The sequence below is a fragment of the Lucilia sericata genome, unplaced genomic scaffold (assembly GCF_015586225.1).
Source record: "Lucilia sericata isolate MDLA Ls3-8-SP2 unplaced genomic scaffold, ASM1558622v1 Contig000045F_arrow, whole genome shotgun sequence".
Lineage (NCBI taxonomy): Eukaryota > Metazoa > Arthropoda > Insecta > Diptera > Calliphoridae > Lucilia > Lucilia sericata.
The window spans coordinates 983,529-1,007,830 of record NW_023994083.1 but is presented as its reverse complement, the minus strand read 5'-3'; the positions used below and the strand labels follow the sequence as shown (position 1 = coordinate 1,007,830).

The 24,302-nt window shown below is 30.2% G+C and overlaps 4 protein-coding genes across 4 annotated transcripts in view; 2 read left to right on the top strand and 2 right to left on the bottom strand.

Annotated features, from left to right (window-relative positions):
* Positions 1–24,302, top strand: part of LOC119615002 (putative odorant receptor 85e) — a 206,978-nt gene that overhangs the window by 70,927 nt on the left and 111,749 nt on the right. The window contains exon 6 of the mRNA XM_037971090.1: positions 19,275–19,366. The gene's annotated coding sequence lies outside the window, so the exon portion shown is untranslated. The remainder of the gene's footprint in view (positions 1–19,274; positions 19,367–24,302) is intronic.
* LOC119615012 (dual specificity mitogen-activated protein kinase kinase 4) lies at positions 1,536–6,447 on the bottom strand. The gene is made up of 5 exons (XM_037971098.1): positions 5,650–6,447; positions 4,836–5,584; positions 4,639–4,779; positions 4,507–4,583; positions 1,536–2,310 (listed from the first exon to the last, which is right to left on the bottom strand). The coding sequence occupies exons 1-5, from the start codon at positions 5,678–5,680 to the stop codon at positions 2,136–2,138; spliced, it is 1,173 nt and encodes a 390-aa protein (XP_037827026.1). The 5' UTR covers positions 5,681–6,447; the 3' UTR covers positions 1,536–2,135.
* On the top strand, positions 7,584–11,181 carry LOC119614961 (Hermansky-Pudlak syndrome 5 protein homolog). Its single transcript, XM_037971052.1, has 4 exons — positions 7,584–7,852; positions 7,926–8,282; positions 8,361–8,507; positions 8,584–11,181. The coding sequence occupies exons 1-4, from the start codon at positions 7,772–7,774 to the stop codon at positions 10,528–10,530; spliced, it is 2,532 nt and encodes an 843-aa protein (XP_037826980.1). The 5' UTR covers positions 7,584–7,771; the 3' UTR covers positions 10,531–11,181.
* LOC119614993 (intraflagellar transport protein 56) lies at positions 16,732–20,426 on the bottom strand. The gene is made up of 6 exons (XM_037971080.1): positions 20,171–20,426; positions 19,560–20,113; positions 17,857–18,304; positions 17,453–17,785; positions 17,269–17,396; positions 16,732–17,205 (listed from the first exon to the last, which is right to left on the bottom strand). Exons 1-6 carry the CDS (start codon positions 20,171–20,173, stop codon positions 17,007–17,009), a joined length of 1,665 nt encoding a protein of 554 aa, XP_037827008.1. The 5' UTR covers positions 20,174–20,426; the 3' UTR covers positions 16,732–17,006.

Sequence of the window (24,302 nt, the reverse complement as noted above, 5' to 3'; positions counted from 1 at the left end):
ATATAATACAAATCTTCCAACCCCGACTCTAGAGTTATTGCATTGGCAAAATTTCGTTTTTTGATTTTTTAAGGAGTTGTTTCGGAATTTTCCTCGTATCTCCGTTATTAATGTAACGATTAAGCTGATTTAAAATAGCAATCTTCTCGAAACATGTCATTATTCGGTTCCCGAAAATATCTGGGGTCTTCAGAAAATTGTTATTCAATTGTTATTGCTAAAAATCGACTTCACTATATATACGGATTCGTAATATATTTCCAACGAAACGTCTACTTTTGTCACGTTACGCACCATTAACTGCTTATGTCATACAAAAATATGGGGAATTTCATGTCAAGTAACCCAGCTCAAAAAAGTGATTTTGACAAAATTTGCACTAAGGTTAGTACTATAGGATAGTACGTAAGACCCAAATTTTCAGCTCAATCGGTCAAGAACTGCCGGACTTAGAGGGGGTCAAAGTTGGACATTTTGGTCATAAAGGGTTTTATGCATTTGAGTGTAACTTTTCACCTATTGGTCCTAACAAAAATTGTCCAAAGGATAGATAGCTATTCTTCATTCTTTCTATCTTTTTTAATTTTTAAATTTTTTTTATATACTAATTTTTTTTTTTATTTTTTTTCAAAATGGGCCCTTTTTTTTTCTTTTTTGCTTTAAAGAAAGCTTATACAATTTCCCTGAAGGGCTTTATAGTCCCACATTGGGATGCAAAAAAAATGAACTCAATAATAATTTTTTTTCAATATTTGGCAATTAATTTTCCCTTATTTTTCAAAATGGATGTTTTTGTTTTTGCTCAAAAGAAAGCTTAGACCATTGCCTTTAAGAGCTATGTGATTACATCCATTTCATCGGAAGACATCGTTTTTAAAAGTTGGGTCACTTGACACGATATTCCCCATATATTAATTTTTTTGTATATAGAAGAGACCAATCGAACTGAATGGATGAGACGTGATGATACAAAATTAGACTTTTCTGTGGCTCGCAAAAATACTTGGTGGAAATTAGAAGCGGAAGTATAAACTTATATACATATACTATTCTCACGAAGGTGAAGGGTCTAATCAAATAATTGTTAGAGTTTAATGGCAAACTTTTATAGAGGACAATAAGTATTGTTGTATGAAATGTGTATCAAAAATTGGACGCATGCATTGATTGCTTTTATTGAGACTTTGTGTTAGATTGAAATATTTAAGATAGTTTGCATTAACATTGTTTAGAGCGTTTTAATCGCATCATCTAGCTGGACGAATAAAATGTACAATAATTAAATGAAAACAATAATATGCTAACTATGTATAAAAGATTCATGTAATTGTCATTCTGAAGCAACCTGAGATAAAGGCGTATACATAAATAGTTTGAATAAAATGAACAATTTTTGACTTGAGTCGAGCTAAATGTTATTACTCAGTCATTTGCATAAAGGTTAATGTTGATTAGTGGACAATTAATAGCAAAAAATATTTGTTGTTTTATTTATGTTAGAAATAACTTAAAATTAAATGCATACATGTTGTTACGTGTGTATAAAAGCAGTGATTTTTTATTCTTGGTATTGAACTGATTACTTAACGATATGATTTGAATTATTTTACATTTTATTTTTCTTTTATTGGTGTTTCTTCTATTCCTTATTGTGACTTGTTTTATCCGGAAAATGCAGCTAAATTATAATAATTAAATGTAATTTTAATATGTTTTTACATTTTTTGATTTAAAAAATACAAGGCAAAACATTACTAAACTTTAAGCTTTATTTTCAATATAATTTGTGACCTTTTCAAAGTCTACTTTTTATTCATGTATGTTTTTTTTTGTTTATAAGAAAGCCTATCGCTTAATATATTTTTAATTCATATTTATTATTTTAATTTTAAACTACAGTTCTAAATGTTTGTTAAATTGTATTTCTAACAACATTTTTTCTTACTTTCTAGCAAGTAAACAACAATAACTTTGTTTTTTTTTTTCCTAAAAGGGGATGGTTTCTTTTTGCTTAGTTTTTACGCTTACTTTTAACTAAATGATTTTCTTCTCTATAGTTTTTTGTTTGCTCTTTTTCTTAGTTGTAGGAGTTTTTTGTTAATGACAACACTCGAAGTTTTCAAAAATTATTTCCATTAACTTTCGGCTGGCTGGTTTGTGGTGAATTGTGTAATGCCATCCTGTTCCATGGCCTCCAGAATATCAGTAACATATTCGGCTACGTCGGTGTTACTCCGTTCACCACGCAATATAAATGGCATTTGAAGAAGGCGATCATATTTAGGACGTTCACTTTCATTCTTAATTAAGCTAGAATATAAACATATATATATATTAGTAATTTTATTGCTTGATCTACTCCAATCAAATGGATATAATAAATTTTTTTTCTTAATGTTTAAAAGCTACCCAGCAAAAAATAATTGATGTCATACTTTACAAACTATATCATATACATATTTTTCACTTTTATAAACCAAATATTTCCTTACAAATGAAAACCCAGTTAAAAGTGAGGAAAGAGAGGTAGAAAAGTCATTGCAAATAATATAAATGAAGTACAAGGTTTGATGAAAAACCAGTGAAGTTCACATAAGCGTGTCATTAAGAGAATGTGTTTTATTTTTGACTTCCATATATCGGATTTTTACTGCTTCTAAAAATAAGATTAGATGTAGTTCAAAGTTGCCAAAAATGAAAAACAACACGCTATTATATAGAATTCACCCGAATTTGAAGCATTTCGGGTTACTAGTTGCGATGAAAATACTACATCTTTGTCCACACTTGTTTTGCTGGGTACTTTATAAAAATTTATACGGAATTTCAACAGTTTTTAGATTAAGCAATAATCAACATATTTTTTAAATTGTATGATCTGAAATGTCAGCTTTAATCTACCATCAAAATTTATCACAATTAAATAATTGAAAGATATCATTTTTGGCCGGAATTGACCACCGTGCACTGGCTTAAAATGATTTATAACAAGTAAAAAGACTATATTGGCTTTTGCCGAATCTTATATACTCTCAGCCATAGTGTGTTTAAAAAATCTATTCTATCCATATATGGGGAATTTCATGTCAAGTGACCCAACTCAAAAAAAAAATAGCTATCTGAACTCCTTTGGACAATTTTTGCTTGGACCAATAGGTGAAAAGTTACACTCATTTGAATAAAACCCTGTATGGCCTTAAAATAATTTCTGAATCATAAAAACTAAGAATAAAATTTTCGAACATGAGTTCGCTGTTAAAACGTAGCCCACATTAGTTGAAATTTTGCAGTCTTAAGTGCACTTGATGACAATATAATATTATGTTTAAATATTCGAAATAAGGTTCAAAATTTTTAAGTTCGAAAAATTTTAAAATTGTTAAAATATTACAACTGACTGACGTTAACGGTATTATTTTTTATACCCACCATCAAAAAGATATATGGTTTTTGACATTCCGTTTGTAACACGATGAAATATTCGTATAAAACCCATAAAAGTATATATATAACCTTCACAACTGACTGAAAGCCCAAGTATACCTAATGATGAAATTTTTGATATTTCCAAAAAGAAAGAAACTATTAGACCTTTATTTTAAAGTCGAAAAACTGAACTTTCAGATGATATAACAGATTTTGTAAATAAAGTTGACTTCGCGCTGTTATAGCGCCTCAAATATGGCAAAAAACTGTTTTTTTCAAACTTGATGACATGATATCAGAAAAATTCTGAAGGAAAATTTGAATTTCAAAATTGGCAACCGAAACGAATAACGTTAACGGTATTATTTTTTATACCCACCATCAAAAAGGAAGATATATTGTTTTTGACATTCCGTTTGTAACACGATGAAATATTTATAAGACCCATAAAAGTATATATATTTTGGGCCCCTATTAGATTTCAGGACGATCTAGCCATGTCCGTCCGTCTGTCTGTTGAAAACACGATAGAGTCCAAACGGGAACACCTGGAGAGATGTTTTTAGTTGATGCAATTTGTTTTGCGTTGAAAATGGGCTTCTGAGGGCATCTTCTTATTTTTTAATTAAAAAAAAGCAATAAACATATACCCTTCAAAATTTTGTTTTGTTAATGACCGATAGTTTTTAATACATTTTAATGCAAATAGAGGCCCCGACCGATATTGTTTCAGTATTGATACCGTTATGATAAGGGTACATATCAAAAATGTATATATGTACATAAACTTTCCCAATGTTAAAAAAGTTGTCCAGATTATTTTCAACTTATTTTAGTGCACATTTCTATACTTTTTATAATTTTTTGGAATTTAAAAAAAAAAAAAAAATAAGCATGGCTATTTTTATGGCCCCATTAGTTGATTTTTCAGCAACTTTCATTAAATTAGCTTAAAATTAAGTAATTAGTTAGTTAAAAAATTATACAGATATGCAGTACAACTAATTGAGACATCTTGACTTATAGTGCATTAAAAGTTAGTTGAGTTATTATTGGCAGTATAAAGTTCTTATAACATACCATGTATTTACAAATTCTACGAATTCGGTGGAAAATTCTTGTCCCTGTTGAAGACGTGGAGGATCTCCTTGAACCACCTGGAAAAAAATAATTTCTACAAAATGAATTTAATAAAAATAAAGATGTACGCACTTGGCATAATTGTTCAAAAACTGAATCCCATCTTCTGTAGGGAAATGTGCCGGTGGCTACTTCCATAAGAGTAATGCCTAATGACCAAACATCGCTTCTAACATCGTAACCTTTCGCACGTTCAGGATCGATTCTTTCGGGCTATAAAATTAAAATAATAGTTCTATAATTCTATTAATATTTCTTAGTCAACTTACAGCCATATAAGGCCTGCAACCGGCATCTTTTGTTTTTGCAATAGAATCGACTAACTGCCCCGATATTCCAAAATCACACAACTTAATATCGCCACGTTTATGAAGCAAAATGTTACTTGGCTTTACGTCACGATGAATGATCTTCAAATGTTCCTTAAGATAATTAAGCGCATGAACGGTAGCCACCGTAATTTTTGCTAAAATTGACTCCGGTATCCTTTGCTTTTTGTGTTCAAATATATATTTGTAAAATTTATCTAATGAAGTGTCCATCAATTCCATGCAGATCCAGCAATCACCCTCTTTAAAAAGAGCGCCGTAAAATTGAACAATAAAATTGCAGTCATTTGATTTCATGACCACTTCGAGATCCATGAGAAGCTGTTTTTGTTCTTTCTCGTCTACGGTGGAACGAATACGTTTCACAGCCATGACCATGTCATTCTTTTTGAACACCATCTTGTTAACGGCCCCAAATGCCCCGCGACCGATTTCTCCTAAATCCTCTAAATCATCTGAAGTAAACTGATAAATGTCCTGTGGAGAAGGTCCTAATTGTAATTTGCCACATGCTTGCTGTCGTATACGTTCTCGTGTGCGTTCCGTTGGTATACTCATCGGAAGACCTCCAGTTGGAATACTATTCGCAGATGAAGCTGAACCAGACGAATTGGATGATTGAGACGATGGTGCAGGTCTTACTCCAAGTGGGTTCAAGTTCAGTTCATTTGGAGGAGGACGAGGCCGACCTACTCAATATTAAAAATCATTAAAAACACATTCAATCTCTTTCTAAATAAATTTCTTTACTCACCGGCAAATAAACTTTTAGGGCGTTCAGCCATACTAAGTGCTACCGTAATCAAATGAATCTGATTCCTCAAACTAAAGATTGCGTTCTTACTTTATACCTCGAATATATTTATTTAGCCGTTTTGCGGTTTGATACTGTTATTGAGCGGGCCAAAGGGGTGCGACTAACCAAAACGTACAATTGTATGTTTATAAAGAAATTAATATCGTTTTAGGCGATTAATTCCACACGATTGAACCGGAAAATAAAAGCACCCTCACGTTTGCATGAGCATAAAACAAGCATCTGACTGGCGAATATCAAGCTTTTTTTACAGAATGGATTTTAGATTGTTTATCGCAAGAAAATTTCTTTGCGTTTGGGAAATCGATAATATAAGACTATTTTAAGTATATATTTTTGTCAAGCGACACTACGATTTTTTGTCTCAAAATTAGTTTTCTTGATTTATTCCAAACTGAAACACTTCGATTTTACTACCACAAAACACCAAAAAAAGTCTTACGGGATAGCAAGCGCAAAGGAGACACTTTTTAATATTTAATACAAAATATACGAATGTGGTGATAAAAACAATTAGGAAGTGTCAAATTCAGAATGACAACAGCATTTTGCTTCGAATAAAACAGTTTTATGATTTTGTACTTAATTTAGCCACATTTTTTTTTCTAAAAATTAAGGTAATTGTTTAGATGCTATTAGTATTAATAACTTTAGTAAAAATCTTTATATTTTGCTAGCAAAGTGAAAACGACTGAAATCCTGCAAAGAATTTACTTTAGGGTTGCCAAGAACAAACATTTTTAAATTACCCAATGTTGCAATATACCCAAAGAGGCAACATATTAAATAAAAATAGTGAGAAATAATATATATACATCCATACATATTTATGTATAAATGAATTAAATGAAGCAATGTTAAATATCTATGTTTATTTTTGGTATGGATGCAAAAACCGGTATAATTGAACTGAATAAAATATATCAAACAATACTTAAAAAAATCAAGAAAAAGTTAAAAGCTGTGGCAACTTTGAAGAACAACATTATATGTTTTTTGACATTTCTTTATGCCGATTTACACAGCGAACTTTTTCATGCACACCTTTTTAATTTTGCATGTAAGACACTAAAGTGTGTTAATACAGTAGTGACATAGATTGATTATTTTTCCAAATGTGAAAGTAACAAAAAAAAAAAAAAACAGGAAAATTGTTCATTAATAAAATATGATAAATAATTTACTAATTGATATGCTTTAAATAATAAAACAGTTAAACGACAAATTTGAATAACATAATTGTATGGGTTTTATGACGTACGTATTTATAGCAGTTGTAATAATCAAGTAAAAAAAAGTTGACTTTTAAGAAAACGCGAACACGAGTTTTAATATAACAACCTTTAAAAAGCAAGTTTACATTATAACACAAGTAATATGATCTGTCAAAATTGTGTGTAGAAGGGAACAAATAGGATCGTCTAAAGTTTAGACTCTAAAGTTTAGAGTCTAAACGCAATATGTAATGAAAGCAACACACATTGATAGAGAATGGAAAATTTGACAGTCGTATGGCTCTCTCCATTTTATGAAATTATTAAAAAAACAAGCAAGTAGCATTAGATCCGGGATGTATTTTTATGGACACACCTAAAAAAAATTTTTAGAAACAATATCTACAGGATTGAAATTTTGAATTAATCTACCGGAATTGCTTATTTAATACCAACAGAATTGGTCCACAAATATCAAATACAAATAAGACAACAATTTGTTAAAAAAATATCGTTTGCGCCATCATAAGCATACGACATTTTTTAACAAATTGTTGTCTTATTGTTGACTTGTGCAGGCCTTTAATCAATACTTAGCCGGCTTACATCTGAAATTAAGCCGCCTCCCACATTTTTAGTTTCATCCGTCGCCAGCGGTTATTTTTGTCGGCGCAGGACTCTAGTTGCGATTCTATCTTTATCATAATTTTTGTTTATTCTCTTGTAAGAAATAAGGAACATTTCTGGAAAATAATAATGAAATATCGTACAAAAGTTTGAAGGGAGTAGCGTAGAAAAATTTTCCATATAGTGTTAGCAATTGCCGATAATTAGTATTGTTTATAATGAATTTATATTGTTTAACCAACTTTATCGATTATTCCCTGGCCATTCATCAGCCGCTGAAACACAGCAATCGTATCAAGGTAAGTAAATTCAGTGGTTAATCGATATGATAAATGGGTTGAAAATGTGTCACTTCATTAAAATTTTTTGTAGTATACATGTTTTGATATATCTGAGAACTACATCGTTCTTGGAGCCACATCGGGATCGTTATACCTTTTTAACAGGCAGGGAAAATTTCTACACCTCATACCCAGCAAACATGGTGCAGTAAACCACTTATCGATATCTGCTAATGAAAAATATGTTGGATTCTCTACACAGAGGTCTGTTGTTTGTGTGTACGCTGTTAACTTATCTGCACAGGCGGCCCCACAAGTTATTTTTACAAATCTATGCAGTGACCAATCTGTACAGGTAACCTGTATGCATTGGACACAAGATGAAAAACAGTTCTATTACGGTGATTCAAAGGGCCAGATTAACTTGGTTTTGCTGTCAACATTTATTGTAAGTTTCGAAATTTTTAAAATTTGAAAAATTGACCGATGGAGGTCAAGAGATAAAAACAAGAATTTAATTTTTTAGGGAACAAGCTTAATTAATATGTCCATACATCCAATACTTTTTTTGGAATCTCCAATCGTACAAATAGATGACTTTGAGTCTCTGCTCTTGGTTTCGAATTGCTCGAAATGTATTTTATGCAATACAGAATATGAGGAGTACAAACAGGTTTGTAAACTAATTTTTGTTTATTTTTATTTGCGTCTTTAAACTTTTGTTTAAATAATATTTCTTGGTATCTCAGATTGGTAATAAACCTCGTGATGGAGCTTTCGGCGCATGTTTTTCTATTTCTTCGAATGAAACGCAAAATCCCTCGCGAATCTTTTGTGCCCGACCAGGCTCTCGCGTTTGGGAAGTAGATTTTGAAGGTGACGTTATACAAACGCACCAATTTAAATTTGCATTGGCTTGCCCACCAGCTAAAATTCATAAAGATCAAGATAATGACAATGACAATATATCAGTCGACAATGATGGTAACGATGAAATGCTGGATTATCAGCCGCAGAACTTACAATTTGCAAAACTTCAAAAATTTACACATGACTTCTTGCTAACGTATACAGAATTGGGTCTGTATATATTCGATGTTCGTAATTCCACAGTAGTTCTATGGTGTAATCAATTTGAACGTATTGTTGATTGTAAAGTTTGCAATGGAGAAATTGTAGTGTTTACTCAAACGGGATCTCTATATTCAATGCAAATGCATTCACTTCAGACACAAGCTTCTACTTTGGTTAGAGAAGACAAGCTACTGGAATGTGCTTGGCTAATGCGAAAAAACGTTAAGTATTTTGCAGACAAGGCTAGAGAAGACTACGAATTGGGACTACTGAATCAAATAAAAAACTTTTTGATGGACCGACACCAATACGAATTGCTAAACGATCTCTCTGTCATATTTGATGCCATTGCTCAATGCGAGTCAAATGGAGATAATAACAGCTCTGGTGGCAGTTCGGGCACGGCAGAAAGAAGTTGCAGTTTGGGAGCAGCTGGTGTACAAAATCAAAAGACGTCCGGAGAAATATCTCCTCAAGGGGTGTATGTATTAGAAAACTCTTTTTGTGACAATTTAAAACCTCAAAAAGGAGAAAAACATTTCAAGGACGCCCTATTGACAGTTACTGGAAAATTTGGCAAAAATATAATCAAGTATAAATTTAATATATTCGCAGAAGAACAACAGAAACTGGTGAGAGATCTGATACCAGCAAATGAGAGATCTTTACCCTTTAAAGACATCAAAGCAATGTATGAAAATGACGAGGAAATAGTCTGTCGTGTGAAGAAAACTAATCCGCAGTCAACAACCAGCAATAGGGGAACAAAATCCACTGCCGGGATATCTAGTCAACACATTACAGCTGAAGAAAAAACAATTTACAATCTGTATTTAATTTGCAAAAGTTCTAAATTTAGTAATACCAATTTTGTCGAACGCTATCGTTCATTATTCGATGAATATTCCGCACCTGAGCTAATACAACTTTTGGAAAAATTGTCTCAAGTAATGATCGAACATGGTGATGACCCGGAGCAAGCCCAGCGGCACTGTTACGAAATGTATTTTCATTATTTAAATCCTGAACTTATCTGGGAAATGGATGACTCTTCTAGGGACTATATAACGCAAGGATTCGTTCTCTTGAATTCATCGGACGATATCGTACGTTGTGATAATTGTATGTTCCCTTTAAGATTCGATAACTCGTGTTCATTCCACGAATTGGGATCAGTGCTGTTGCGCTACTACTGGTCACGCAATGAACAAGTGAAATGTTTTGATGTGTTGACACGTGTCCCAGCTCTTTTCGATGTTCTAGCCAAACTTTATTTGGCCGAATACAACATGGAGAAGGTATTACCCATCGTCTTGAATTATGGACAGCCCGATCTACTTATGGACGTGGGCAAAGGATTTTCCCTCAACTCCTGGTCAAAGTGTTTTGAACAATTTGTGGATTTGCAGCAAGGTCGTTTGACATGTGTAAATTGTGAATGCGTTACAACTGTAGAGAATGTAAATCGTCATTTCTTCTATACTTGGAATTGTTTCTTGGGCATTATTTTGGAATACATGGAGGCGGAGGACATCCTATCTCTAATATTAAAATGGTCGAATTCCATTCCAAATGATGCAATCGACAGAGAATTCTATTCGCGTTGTCTTCTTAAAGGTTGACAAATGGTGCCAATTTCATCCAACAAAATACATTGGAAGCATTTACCAGCCATTGCAAAATAACATGGACAAAAATCAATTTAATTTATTACTCACATTATGTATTAACAATTCGTACATTTTAAAATATTTTATAAGTCATATTTAACTGATAAAAAAGCCAAATTAGCATTTATTTTATTCACGCGTATTATGTATGTTTGGGGTTCACTTTTATGCAATTTTTTAAAATATGTATCTAAATAGCCCAATTCATACCGTATATACATACATATGTATGTAAAAGTATGGGCGTTAAAAAGTTTTTGCAGAGGATACATTTCGAGATTGCTATCTTTTAATATAATCATGGAAACAAAAAAAGGAAAAAGGCAGAGTAATGTTTGTTTTAAATTATATTATTGGACGAACGCATAATATTTTAAAAAATAATTGCACAGTGTCAGTTTTTTTGACCAAAATATGTTGCTTCCCGGGTCATATATTTGCACATACTACATATTTACAATCAGAGATATTTATTGTAAATTTCGTATATACATATTAGGGTGATCGATTATTCGACATTTTTCAAAAACCGGTTTTCGAATAGTTCGAATAGTTGACATTTCAAAAAAACCGGTTGATATTTTTCAAATTCAGAAAAAACCGGTTAACCGGTTTTTCATAATAAATAAAAAATATATGTTAATTTGAAGAAATTAATGTTTATGTTTAAATTTGATTAATAAAACATGGCCCGAAATGATTATTAACACTTTAACAGATTATAACTTTAGATCTAGTCGTCTGATTTACATTATTTCTTTAATATAAAAAAAATTAGGAAAAAAGTGGACACTTCTGTTAAATATAAGGTACTATGTAATCCTAGCTTATTCTAAAGCCCTTTTAGGAAATTTTCATAGGCATTCCAACACTTCCATAATATTGCAGCGGTAAATTAATTATTGTAATTGGAATATAATCTTAAGAATAATAAAATTTTATTAAACAGTTATCAATTTTACAAATAAAATGTTTTAATTAGTTAGGAAAATCAAAAAAGTTTAACCAATGGTGCTTTAGAAAAATGTATCCTAGTTCCTGGACTCGAATATTTTTAAAATTTAAACGGGCTGTATTATTTACTTCAAAATTTCATTTAAATAATCTTTGAATACAAAGCAAATAAAAGTATTCGAAACCGGTTTTTAAAAAGTGAAAAAACCGGGTTATTCGATATTCGAAAACATTTAGAAAAAACAGATACTGGTAAAGCAGAAAAAACCGGTTTTAAAACCGGTTGAAAAATCGAGTCGATCACCCTAATACATATTAGGGAAGTCAAACGAGACTGTCTTTTACAAATTCCGGGATTCGGGATTTTGAAAATTGCAATCCCGGGATTTTGCGGCACTTTGGGATTACATATATTTAATTATGTTATATATGAAAATCTTTAAATCTTCATGTTTGTAAAGAAAATTGTTTAATTTTGAGGAAATTTAGCAGACATAAGATATATTTAATTTAAAACAATCCAATTAATTACAATTTTTAAATAAAAACTTTTAGAATTTCATAATTTCTGAAACTTTTTAACTACACACTTCCTAAATAAAAATTAAATATCAAGTTCCGAAATTAAACGTAAATACTTTTTAAAATCGAATACTGTTCCATGTGAACAATTCAATTCAAAAATATTTGGAATTTTGTCGGTACAAACTATATATTAGTTTTGGAATATAACATATTCGTAAATAGTAAAGGTAATTTACCTTTATCGGTATCACTCAGATTTGTAGAAAGTTTGAAATGCTAAATCTTCTAGTATTGAAAAATAAAGTTTGTATTTGAAGGTGCCGAAATTAAATACCTCACAATCAAAATATTATACTGTATTGATATTAATATGAGCATGAATGTGGTTTTTAGAAGAGGTCCTAGGTTTTCTTGCAGCCTAAATAGAATGAGGGTTCTAGCTTTTTTTTCAACTAACAGACATAGAATATGTACATTTTTGGGTCTACGCCCAACATTTCGATGTGTTAAAAACGAAGTGACTAAATCAATTTATATGTGCTATGTGTTTGGAATGAAAAATTAATGAAAATTATGGCTAAAAAAAACAAAAAAAAAAAAAATATTTGAAACAAATCCCGGGTTTCGGGATATTGTAAACCCGAAAAAATCCCTGGATTTAATTTGCAAATCCCGGGATTTTCGGGATTGGCCCCCTAAAACATACATATATATATAATATTTATCAAATCTCTTAAAAAGCTTTAATTATATTTATTCGTATATTATTAAGGAACTTTACCATGCCTTATATATACGAAAACTTTCGTACAGTGTATGAAATGGTTTCGCACCACGAAATTGTTTCGTAATATGTACGAAACATTTTAGAATAATTTTAGAAAAAAATTAGATTATTTTACGAAATATGTTAGTTCATTTAAAAATATTTTTGTCTTTTATGTTATGAAAATAATTCCCGTATTAATCTTTTTTCTTAAATATTATAAAAAACGTTTGTAATATACATATGTATGTAATTTCGTTTAAATTTACAAAAATAAAAATAATCTTAATAAAGTTATTTTCTTTCGTAAAATAAAAAATATACTCTCATCTGATTTATTTTACAAAAACAAAACAACAAAATTTATAAATTTTTACAATTAAATGACGTGTCTAACAATGTCTTCACAATGTTATAACGCTTATAAATGTGGTATTAACCTGATAATTTTGTATCTGGACAACAATTTGACGTTTAGAACAAATTATCTTCCATAGACAGGGGGCTATGAAACAATTTCTTGACTTTAGTTAAATGTCACATGCCTAACAAATTACCTTAATATATGTATACGAAAAAAGATGTTACGAAATCTATCTATCTATCTATCTATCTATCTATCTATCTATCTATCTATCTATCTATCTATCTATCTATCTATCTATCTATCTATCTATCTATAGAGAGCCGTGATGTAATAAGTAGTACATCCTATCTAACTACTCAATTATATGGAAAAATAAAATTTGTTGTGAAAGTAACAATATATAGTAAATATTATTTAAATCAACTGCTGGATTAACTGATTATTTTTTAATTATCCGTTTATTAACCGATTAAGTTAATAGTTTGTCGAATAATTAATACGGATAGAGCCGTGATGTAATAAGTAGTGCATCCTGGATAGAGCCTAAATATTTTAAAATTTTAAAAAATATATAAACGTTATATTACTAATCTAAATATAAATACATGTGCGTATGAATTTAAGGTTAAATTGATATTTCGTCCAATCGTAATGACATAATAACTACACCCCTGAGATCATTAATTATTCAAAACATGTTTCCTTATAGCAATTATGGAGAAATGCACTTATGATTGAAATCAATACCGGTTAGTTGTTGCTTACTATGTTCATTGATAGTTCAGATGATGCTTAGTACAACGGAAACAGGATGTGCATATAAGTAGATATTTGTCATTGAAATCTAATCTCATACAATCTCACATACAACATTTACATACATACATAAAGTTAAAATTTTTGCATCACGTCTTTAGTTAAAAATACAAAGAAAAAGAAATTAAAATTTTGCAAAAATTTTAAAATTATCATAAAAAGTTCGCATTTATAATTTAGTTTAATTTTAAACATGTACAATGTAAAATGTGACTGTGTTTACATATATGGCTAAAAATGCAATTTTTTGTAAAATAAACATCAGGCGAGACAACCTTAACTTTGTATCAGAGCGCTTTATCAGTTACAAAATTTATAGCACTTAATGGAATTTAAAAGTTTGTTTATTTTATGTTGGTGCACCTACAATAATAGTACACATACATATATGTATAGTGACTGGAACCCAAAAGCAAGAAACTTTCAACATGTATTAACAACTACCCCGACAGGTAATATTTAGTACATACAAGTTTCAATATTCGATGAATTTGATGCCTGGAATAAATTATCGCTCCTCATATCTTTAAAGCACGGCAAATTTACATGTATCTGTCTGTGAATGTCCATGTAAATTCACTGCTCCGAAATTTATGTATAGATTAGTAAATTGATAAATTCTAAATTTATTGTAAAAAAATAAAAATCTAATACATTCTGATTTTTAATTTTTTCATTGAATATTCATGAAATAATAAAACCGGAATCGAAGGTGCGTGAAAACAGATACAGTGGAGTAAGTGAATCTAGTGAATAATGACAAAATTCTACAATTGAAACTACAGGGTAATTGTGGGAAGGTGTTTTTTCATCGACATGCATACATACATACAAAAGTACAAACTTGTTTGCACAATCTTTTTAACCTCTGCAGCGAACAAAGTATTTTTATTTTTTTTAAATATCTTTTTTACTTTCTGTATAGCAAGTAAAGCGACAATTTTCTTAAACTGAATTATGCAGGAAACGATAATCATGCAAATTAATAGTTTTTTCATTTTGTAAAATAAACTACAACTTTTATGTACCTTTTACAAATCTATTTTTTACTTTTAACCATGCAAAAACTGTAGCTACTCAACACAACAGCGTAAAGAGTACTTCAGAAAACACTAGAGCCAATCGAAAATTATCCCAAATATATGAAACAAGTCCCAAAACTACCCCCTCGCAAAAATTATACGAGTACATGATCCATTTTAGTATTCAGAACATGGACCTATATAATACAGGCAGAGATTTTTTAAATGTTGTTTTAAAATTTGAAGAAGGTCCATGACTGCATTACATGGGACTTTGTACGACATTTTGTACATAATTTTCATAAAATAACAACTTATCCATAGTGTCGTAGGAAAAACTTAAATTGAAAAGTAGTAAGTTTAAATGCTAATAAAACCTATATATAGCAGGTTTGTGCTGATGTTTGTAACGCACAATAATATGATCCTACATCTACCTTAAAGTATACCAATCGGCCTTAAATCATTTTCTATCGCAATTTTGAATATAATTCAATTAAGTTTGGTACTTGATCTTCCATCGTCCCAGGGACGAAGCCTATCGAAAATTTTTTAAATCGGTCCATTATTTAACAAAGTCCTCATACAACTGAACCTAATTAATTTCACTTCACTTTGAGAAAAAATTTCATGTTATGAAAACATTAGCACGGAGGTGACATGTTATTTAAAAAATCTAAACTAAGAACTATGACACTATTGAAGTAAATGAACGATATGTATTTATTTTTACAAATGATGATTACTTCAGAAATTCTTGTAATAGCAGTTGGCTGGCATAAAGACGCAAAACGGAAATAAATACAAACATCATCCATTCACTTCAACGAACAAAACCTTCTTGAAAGCTTCACTCTTCGGGTGCTGTTTTTAACATAAGTATGTACAATAGGGTGGCCCTGAAATGGAAGATGCTGTTTCTGCTGAAAGTTTAATTTTAGGTCATACTCAATCATCATTTCTTAATATTTGTTGAGCTAATTCAATTGATAAAAAGGTTATTTTCTCACGTTGTTATGATTTTTTTTCGATGTTAGAAAGTAGCTTTTTCAGATTTCACTGGATTGTAGAAAAATTAATTTAGACAATTTCACCCAAAAAAGTATTAGTTGTCGTGCTTCTATGTAAATAAGATTTATAATGTTTTTTTTAATTATTAAGCCATTTTTTTGGGATGAACGTTGAAAAATTTGGACAAATTTAAATAAATTTTTATCTACTGTATTTATATTGAATTTCGAAAAATGGACAAAAACATTTCGGTAAAATTTATGTTAAATAAATCTATGTTCAAATTTAAAATATTTCCGAAAAATATATATTTTTCAACATTTTAAAACTAACACAAATAAAGCGCTTCTCAAAGACCTTTCATATGATGAAATTTCATATCATTCCTTTGCGTAAAACATGAAAAACCATTAAAAAAGATTTTTTTTATTCTTTTATTCAGTACCATGAATATTCTCCATACAAAAGGGGCAACCCTAATATACATTAGTAGATACTTACATACATAAAATTTTTCTGTGTTGCAAGCCAGGACTTTTTTCTATGCTGTCATACCGTTATTTTCCAGTCATTGAAGTGTTTTATTTATTTAGTTGTTTGTTTATTTATCCATTTATTTGACAAATAATGATTACAATAGTGAATGAAGTACTAACACACCTTGATCATTTGAATGAATTTCTAGGGAGCAAGACCGGCAAATAAATACATAATACTTTTGAAAATCGAGAAACAATGAAAAGAGGAGGTCTAATATAATCACATTGTAGTTATTTTCTTTTCATCTATTATTTTTCTTATTTATTTGTTTGAGTGTAAATAATCAAATGAACATTTTGCACAAAGATTTGCTTTAAGGATATTTAATTTTCGTATACATATGTACGTATTAAGCGTATTAAGAAATTCATTTATACAAGTAAAACTGAACAAGCAGGATGTATATTTTTGTTTATTATATTGATGTTTATTTGAAAGATGTCATATGTTTCCGTATTGCCTTTATCATGGACTCGGCTTGGGTATTCTGAGAATCTCTAAGGAGAGAAATGACATCAGTTACGCCATTGTTAGGCCGCCCCCTTTCAGTCTTATTAGCTAAACTGTATAATACTCCAGCGCAAGCCCCACGTTTGCCTTCCCAGTTTTCCGGACTAGGATCTAGTCTATAATTAAATGAAGAGAGATTAACTTCGACATTTAGTTAATTTTGGACAATGTTAGCTTACTTTTCCAACATGTCGAACGCTTTTGCTGAAACCCAAAACTCCTCACACTTATAGCATTCATTAGCGATCAGTTGGAGTAATATAAACGATTCAGAGTTAGTATCCCTCGTGAGAAAAGTATTCCAGGCCTTAAAAGAAATATTGATTGTAAAAGAGATTTGTTGTTTTTGTACCTTAAACATACCAATTCTGGTCGACCGGAATGAATGTGACATTTGGCCAAAACCATGCAGTATGTGTGTTGATTTTTAATGTCGGTATCTGTTATTTGCATTAGCAATTCTTCAGCTTCCTTGTAGTACCCAGTGGCACATTTTGCTTGTGCAAAGTTGTAGTTGAATACATCATCATTAACAAAGTAACTGCGTATTGAATTCATGTAAACCAAGACTTCCTCAAATTGGCCATATAAGAAGAAAGCAGAAGCCATGCTCTGCCTGCCAGGTATTGTATCACATTCAGTTGCTGAACTTCCCACAAGGTGAAGGTTTTGCTGGGCTGTTTTGATGTGCTCCTTCTACGTATATATGTATGTATTTGTATTAGTTATATTTATTGCAGATGTTAATAATGATATTAAGTACATACCGAACACTGTTGCTGTCCGAGTGCTGCATGCACCACCCCTTTTAAAATGTACTCGTGCGGTACACTAGGTTGTATTTCCTTCATCAAAGAATGAGCTTCTTGTACGTCGCCATTCTTTAAATAAAATATTGCCAAATTAAGTCTGGCTTCTGGGACAATATCCAAAAGACCTGGAAAAACCTGCAAAGCCCCTTCGCCATTTCTAAACACAACCAAGTTGTGTTTAATGAGATCTGCTCCGAAAGTTCCATTGTCGACAATATTTTTAATTTCCTGTTCTGCCACTCGTCCGTTAAAAAGACGAAATCTATTGCATGCTTTGAGGTTAATGGCAATAGTACTATCGGGATATTTATTAAGATAAACTTCTAAAACTTCTTGTGACATGTCATAATAGTCCAGTTTGTAAAAACAAAGAGCCAAGTAAACATTGACTGCTACATAATCTCTAAATAAAATGAAAACAATTGTTGCTATAAACAAGACTTATATCCAAACATCAATATGCTGATTTCAATATGACTGTACCGCGAGACATTGCCAATTTTTTTGCTTTTTAGGACTTTTTGACTTGTGGAAATGACAAATTTGTTGTTACGCCCTTTTCAATTTCATGTCAATAAAATCGGAGACTACATGTATTTGATTTAAAAATGTTTGGTTGTTACGCTTTGTTGCATTTCAGGTGACGATACATACATATGTATGTAAAAAATAATTCGTGTTGGAATTTTAGTATAATTGTTTGTTTGACCTTTATAGACTGCCCAACGGCTGTACCGAAATGGGCGGATTGGATATAACGGGCGTAAGAAAAATATTAAATTTGTATATCTGAGGAAATATATCAGTTAGAGTCCTTAATTTTTTAGTAACAATATGAATATATAATAAAAAGGCGGTCTAAAAAAAGGAGGCGTGGTACCATCTATATAAATTTAAAAAACGTATATCTGAGAAACTTTTTAGGAAACCATTAGTGCTAGAATCCTCAAATTTTACACGGTCAATATTGAAATCCATATGAACATAATTCAAAATTAGGGTTTTTTTATCTGAATAATAAAAAATATGCACCGTTTCATTTTGTCTTATCTATATTTAAAAATTTCAGTTTTTTCGGTCCGATAGGGATATTTTGTTTTAAAAATTAATGTATTGTTTCTAGATAAAGTGTGAGTAGTTTGAGTACAAATTTTACTTGTATTTTGTTTTTGTTACAATAATAAAATACAAGTAAAATTTGTACTCAAACTACTCGCTCGTTATCTAGAAACAGCACATAAGACAAAAAGTCGTGTCTTTACGAATATTTTTATTTAAATTTAGTTGAAAAGCGTATTGACTTTTTCTATTTAATCTGGTCTCCTTTTTAAATTCTATTATTTTTTAAAAAGTTATATTTTGTTCCATTTTAGATTATGCCAGACTTGTAGTAAATGATCGATTTGAAAAAAATGGCAAAACCTGCAATAGTGGACGTTTTCCATAAAAAGCTAAGCAGAAATATGTAAGTATGTATTGGGTTAAGCGGATATATTTAAGTATGTATCAATAGAAATACATATGTATGTATGTATGTGTCGACATAGCTACTGGAAATTTTAAGCTACTTTAAAATTTCATTTTTGTTCATCAATCTAGCCAAGGCCATACTATTTATTGAATTTAAATATTAATACATTATATTATTTTATACGTACTTGTTATCTAGTAATAGACGTTTATAAATATCAATTGCCTCCTGATAATGTGCCCTTAAGTAATGCAACGATGCAACACTTAATTGGTCTTGGACATTGTCCTGTAAGGAATCATGTAATTGCATTACTTGGTCTTCATTGCTGAATTTGTGGGCCAAATGGAACATTAACCGCAATTTTAAAGAAGTGTTTGGTATTTGTTCTACCAGCTTTTGAGCATCGTCGTACATGCCCAAGTAGAACATGCAAACTGCCATATTTAAGTTAATGTCCTCCGTTGCAGGTTCAATATGGAATATATGTCTATACATGTCCAATGACTTTTGGTAATCTCCCAAATGGAAATAACAAAAGGCAATCCATTGATCAATTGAAATATCTTTGTCCTCTTCTTCTTCTGGGTCATGAGAAAATTCCAGAAATGCTCGAGCTCCTGTATAGTCACGTTTAATAATAAAATCCTCTAGAGAAGGCGATTTCTTCTTCGAATTTGAACTTGTCCCACTGAGAACTGGACGAGTGTGGGCAGAGTCGTTTTTACCTCTCGATAATATCTAAAATAATAAAAAAAATCATTAAAACACAGCTTTATTAAACATTTTTTAAATTACCATTTTGTATGTCTGTAAAATCTTTTGTTTTGACTGAAATCATACTAGACAAAAATGTTATGACTAATTTGTGCATTTCCATGGTAACTGTAAATTAACAACAACCCTGTATTTTTGGTAACACTGTTGTATCAATGTTTTATTTTTTGACGAAATTAGTTGTAGGAGTAAGGTATGTATCGATTTTTTAGATCATCCGTATTTTAACACATTGAGTTAAAATACGGATGAAAAATTTTATAGTCGTATATAGCCCGATTAATTTTTTGAAATGATTCTAAAAACAAGCAAGACGAATTAGATCAATGATGTAGTTTTATGTAAACAGTTGTTTACATTTAAATTTGTTATTGTTTTATGCCATTACCGTCAGTGGTGATAGGGATATACTATTTATATATACATTAGAGAATTTTTTAAACTGTATTTCCCTGAAAATACTTTATTTAAAATATACAACAATAAAGAATTAAGACGTATTCTCTAAAATATTACAAACAAGTAAAAAAGTATAGTCGGGCGTGACCGACCATATGATACCCTACACCAGTTATAAATATTAAATGTGATTTATTTTTCATTGTTCCGATACATTTAAGCAATTTATGGATGAAAAACAAATTTTCTGAAAGAGGCTAGGGGCAAGTATGGACCAAGCCCGATAAAGTTTTGTGAATATATTTATATTTATATATTATTTATTTGTGCTGAAATTCATCGGGATATTTGTGTTTATAAGTTAATTTTGGACATTCAAGTAATTTTCTGAAGGGGACTTTGTATGGGAGCTAGGGTCAAATAAGGCAAGATCTTTATGAAATTTGACTAGGTCATCAAGGCTTGTATAAAACTTAGTTGTGCCGATTTTTATATACAGGTATATTTAACATAATTATGAGCCCTTTTCGGGGGGTTCTGTTGTATGTTGGCTAGGTGAAATAATGGACCGATTTTAACAATTTTCAATAGGCTTCGTCCTTGGGTCACAAAAAGGACAAATTTCATCCAATTATCTTGAAAATTGGGACCTGTACCTTGCGCACAAGGTTTACATGGACAGCCGGCCAGACATACGGACGGACATAGCTAAATCAACTCAGAAAACGATTTTAAGCCGATTGGTATACTTTAAGGTGGGTGGGTATACACCACTAAGTGATGTAGGGTATAAAAAGTACGTTTTCCCGAAATCCGCCGAATTCAAATCGCAGGTACAGCTAAACTGTATTGTTCACACAACGTTTTACTTTATCATACCACCACTAGTGTAAATAAAAAAACATGAATTAAACAAATGTAAAAAAAAAAATTAGGAAATTATTGGTAATGAAAGTAATTAAAAATTAAATTTGTTAATTCAGAATTAAAATTATCAATCTTCATAGAAGTACATGAGGGGGTCAAAGTTGGACATTTTGGTCATATATGTATTATTATTTTTTTAGGTTTGATGGACGGCCGAGATTAAATCAACATAGAAGTTCTTTGTATCATTATGTTACACTTTCGTTACAAACATCATTACGAAATACTGCTTTCATTAAAGTACTGTAGGTTATAAAAAAAGAATAAATGAAAGTTGTGAACAGCTTTCTCAATATATAATTCTCGAGAAGCTTAAAAGTGCCGCCTGTGGCGTTCGTTTCTAAAGGAAATTACAATAAAAACTCATAAACCGCAACAAATTTTGCCATTATATTTTATGACAAACTTTTCTTTACTTTTTGTTTTCTTTCATGAATAACGAGGACATTCGCGTACGAACATACTATGTATGTATGTATTAAATAAAAATATTTAAATTCAAAACAACGTTTGCACATATCCGTAAAACTTTGTATTTAAGGACCAAACCTCCTACAGGTTTGTGTCAGTATTTGTTTAAGAGTGTTTCTTTTATTACATTCCATTCTAATTTTAAGGTATTCAAAATACATATACATATTTTTTTAGAGAGTGTCAAACTAAGATGACGAAGAAGGTCAAATAAACCCTCATTTGAGACAAGGGTCATTTGCTTCAACTTAAATCTTCTGAATTGGTTTTACGGCATTTAAATTTATATTATTGTAATTCCTTTGTTCTGTAATTTTTAATTTGGTTTAAGTTTTTTTAACTAAAATAAAATTATAGCAAAGTGTTATTTTTCTACATTTTGTCTTTGAATTAATGCAGAATAATGCATTAATAGTGAATATAAAACTAAAAAAATTAATCTTCGTAAAATTATTGAAATTGTTCCTTAAATTCTGACTGACATACAAGAATAAGGGCATGTTTAGGATTCAATAATATAAAATTTCATAGGGGATTAAAATTATGGTTAGCATTCTATACAATTTTATAGAGTGATTACTTTCAATACTATTTAAAAGTTTTTTTTTTTAAACAATATTCTTATTTCAATAATGGAACAATCGTCATAAAATTTGGTAAATAGATTAATATGTAGTTTCCAGATAGCGTGTGAGTACTTTGAGTAAAAATTTTACATGTAAATTCTAACCCGTTTTTAACAAACTTCGGGGGACCAGTAAAATTTGTTCGTTTTTTTAAGCTGAATATTTTATTATGATTTCAAGACTGTACTTGAGCGACTGAAAAAGTAGTCTGTTTTATCCGAGGATTCGTTATAACCGAGTTCATTATAAGTTTTTAGTTCGTTCATAACAATTTTTAACACTTGTTGACCCATAAAATTTATTAATTCATTTACAGATTTGTGTTTGATTATAAAAAAAGTATTAAATTATCTAATTATAGAAAAATTTTGGCCTAATTTCTGATATTCAATACCAAAACTAATTTTCTGATACCGGTAGAATTTTATTAACATTAAAAAATTACAAAAAAAAATCTTATTCACGACTTCGCACAAATTTCTTATAACTTATATGACTCTCTCTATCTCATAATCTAATTCGGGAAACCTATGAGTCAAAGTGTCATACATTCAAATTTGTACAAATTATCTTATTTAATTCTCTAAAAATGGAAATACTTGAGGATATAAGTCGGTTTCATTGAAGTAACAATTTTTTGGGGATTTAGCCATTTCAGCTTTTCAATGTTAAAAAAAATCATTAAAACTTTTACTTTTAGAGCCTATTTTATAAATAAATTCGTTTTTTACTGCTTATTAAAATCGCATTAAATCCTTTTTAGAGCATATTAATAAATTAGTTATTCTTATGATTGACATGGTGTAAAAAATACAAAGTTAGAAGATCTCTACATTTAAGTTTTATTTTTTGGTTCTTTAAATTATTCAGTAATTTGTTTATTCGTTCCTATTCCATTATACAAAGTGACAAAAATGACACTAAGTAAATTCTTAACAATATTATGGTACTATTCTTTTATAGTCTTTGTTATTTGTTGTTGTAAGGCAAACAGAAAGTCCTTGTAAGAAAAAATAATTTTGATTTTACTTATGTACATTTATGTATGGGCTTTTCCATGAAAACGTCAACTAAGACTGCAAAAACAAACACCATTATAATATTCGAATTTTTAAAGATAACACAAGCCAACGAAATGAAGGTTTGGAAAAACGTTTAAAACCAATTTGACTTGATTTCATGTACTATATTCAGGTGTTGGAACCGAATTTGAAAGACATAAAATTTTTTAAACATTTATAATTTAAGTGATTGATCTGAAGAATTTGTAATAATTTTTCGAATTTCTAATCGATTTCTGTGTTTTCTATCTTATTGGAACGATAATTGTATACATATTCCAATTAATTGTTGTTAAAACTCCAGAATATAAACTTAGTGGTAATTTTTTTGCAAAAATTCTATTTCCGTTCAAAGCCGTCGCCATCAGTTAACGTAGTCCTATCGTCCTAATTTTTTAGAATGGATTTTGGATAAGTTTTGGTAAATACGGTTAATATTCGACACTTCTGTAAAATTAAAAAATTTTATATTTGGGACACAAAGAGTACCAAAAGATCAGAATGTGGAAAATTTGTGGGTGATACGAAGTCTCATAGTAAAATTGTAAAAATGTAGCAGTAAAAATTAATTTATACGTATACGTCACTTGTCCATATTATATATGAAAAATCAAAGGCAGACAATTTTACCATTAGATGTTAAATATTTCTTTTTTAATTTTACATGTG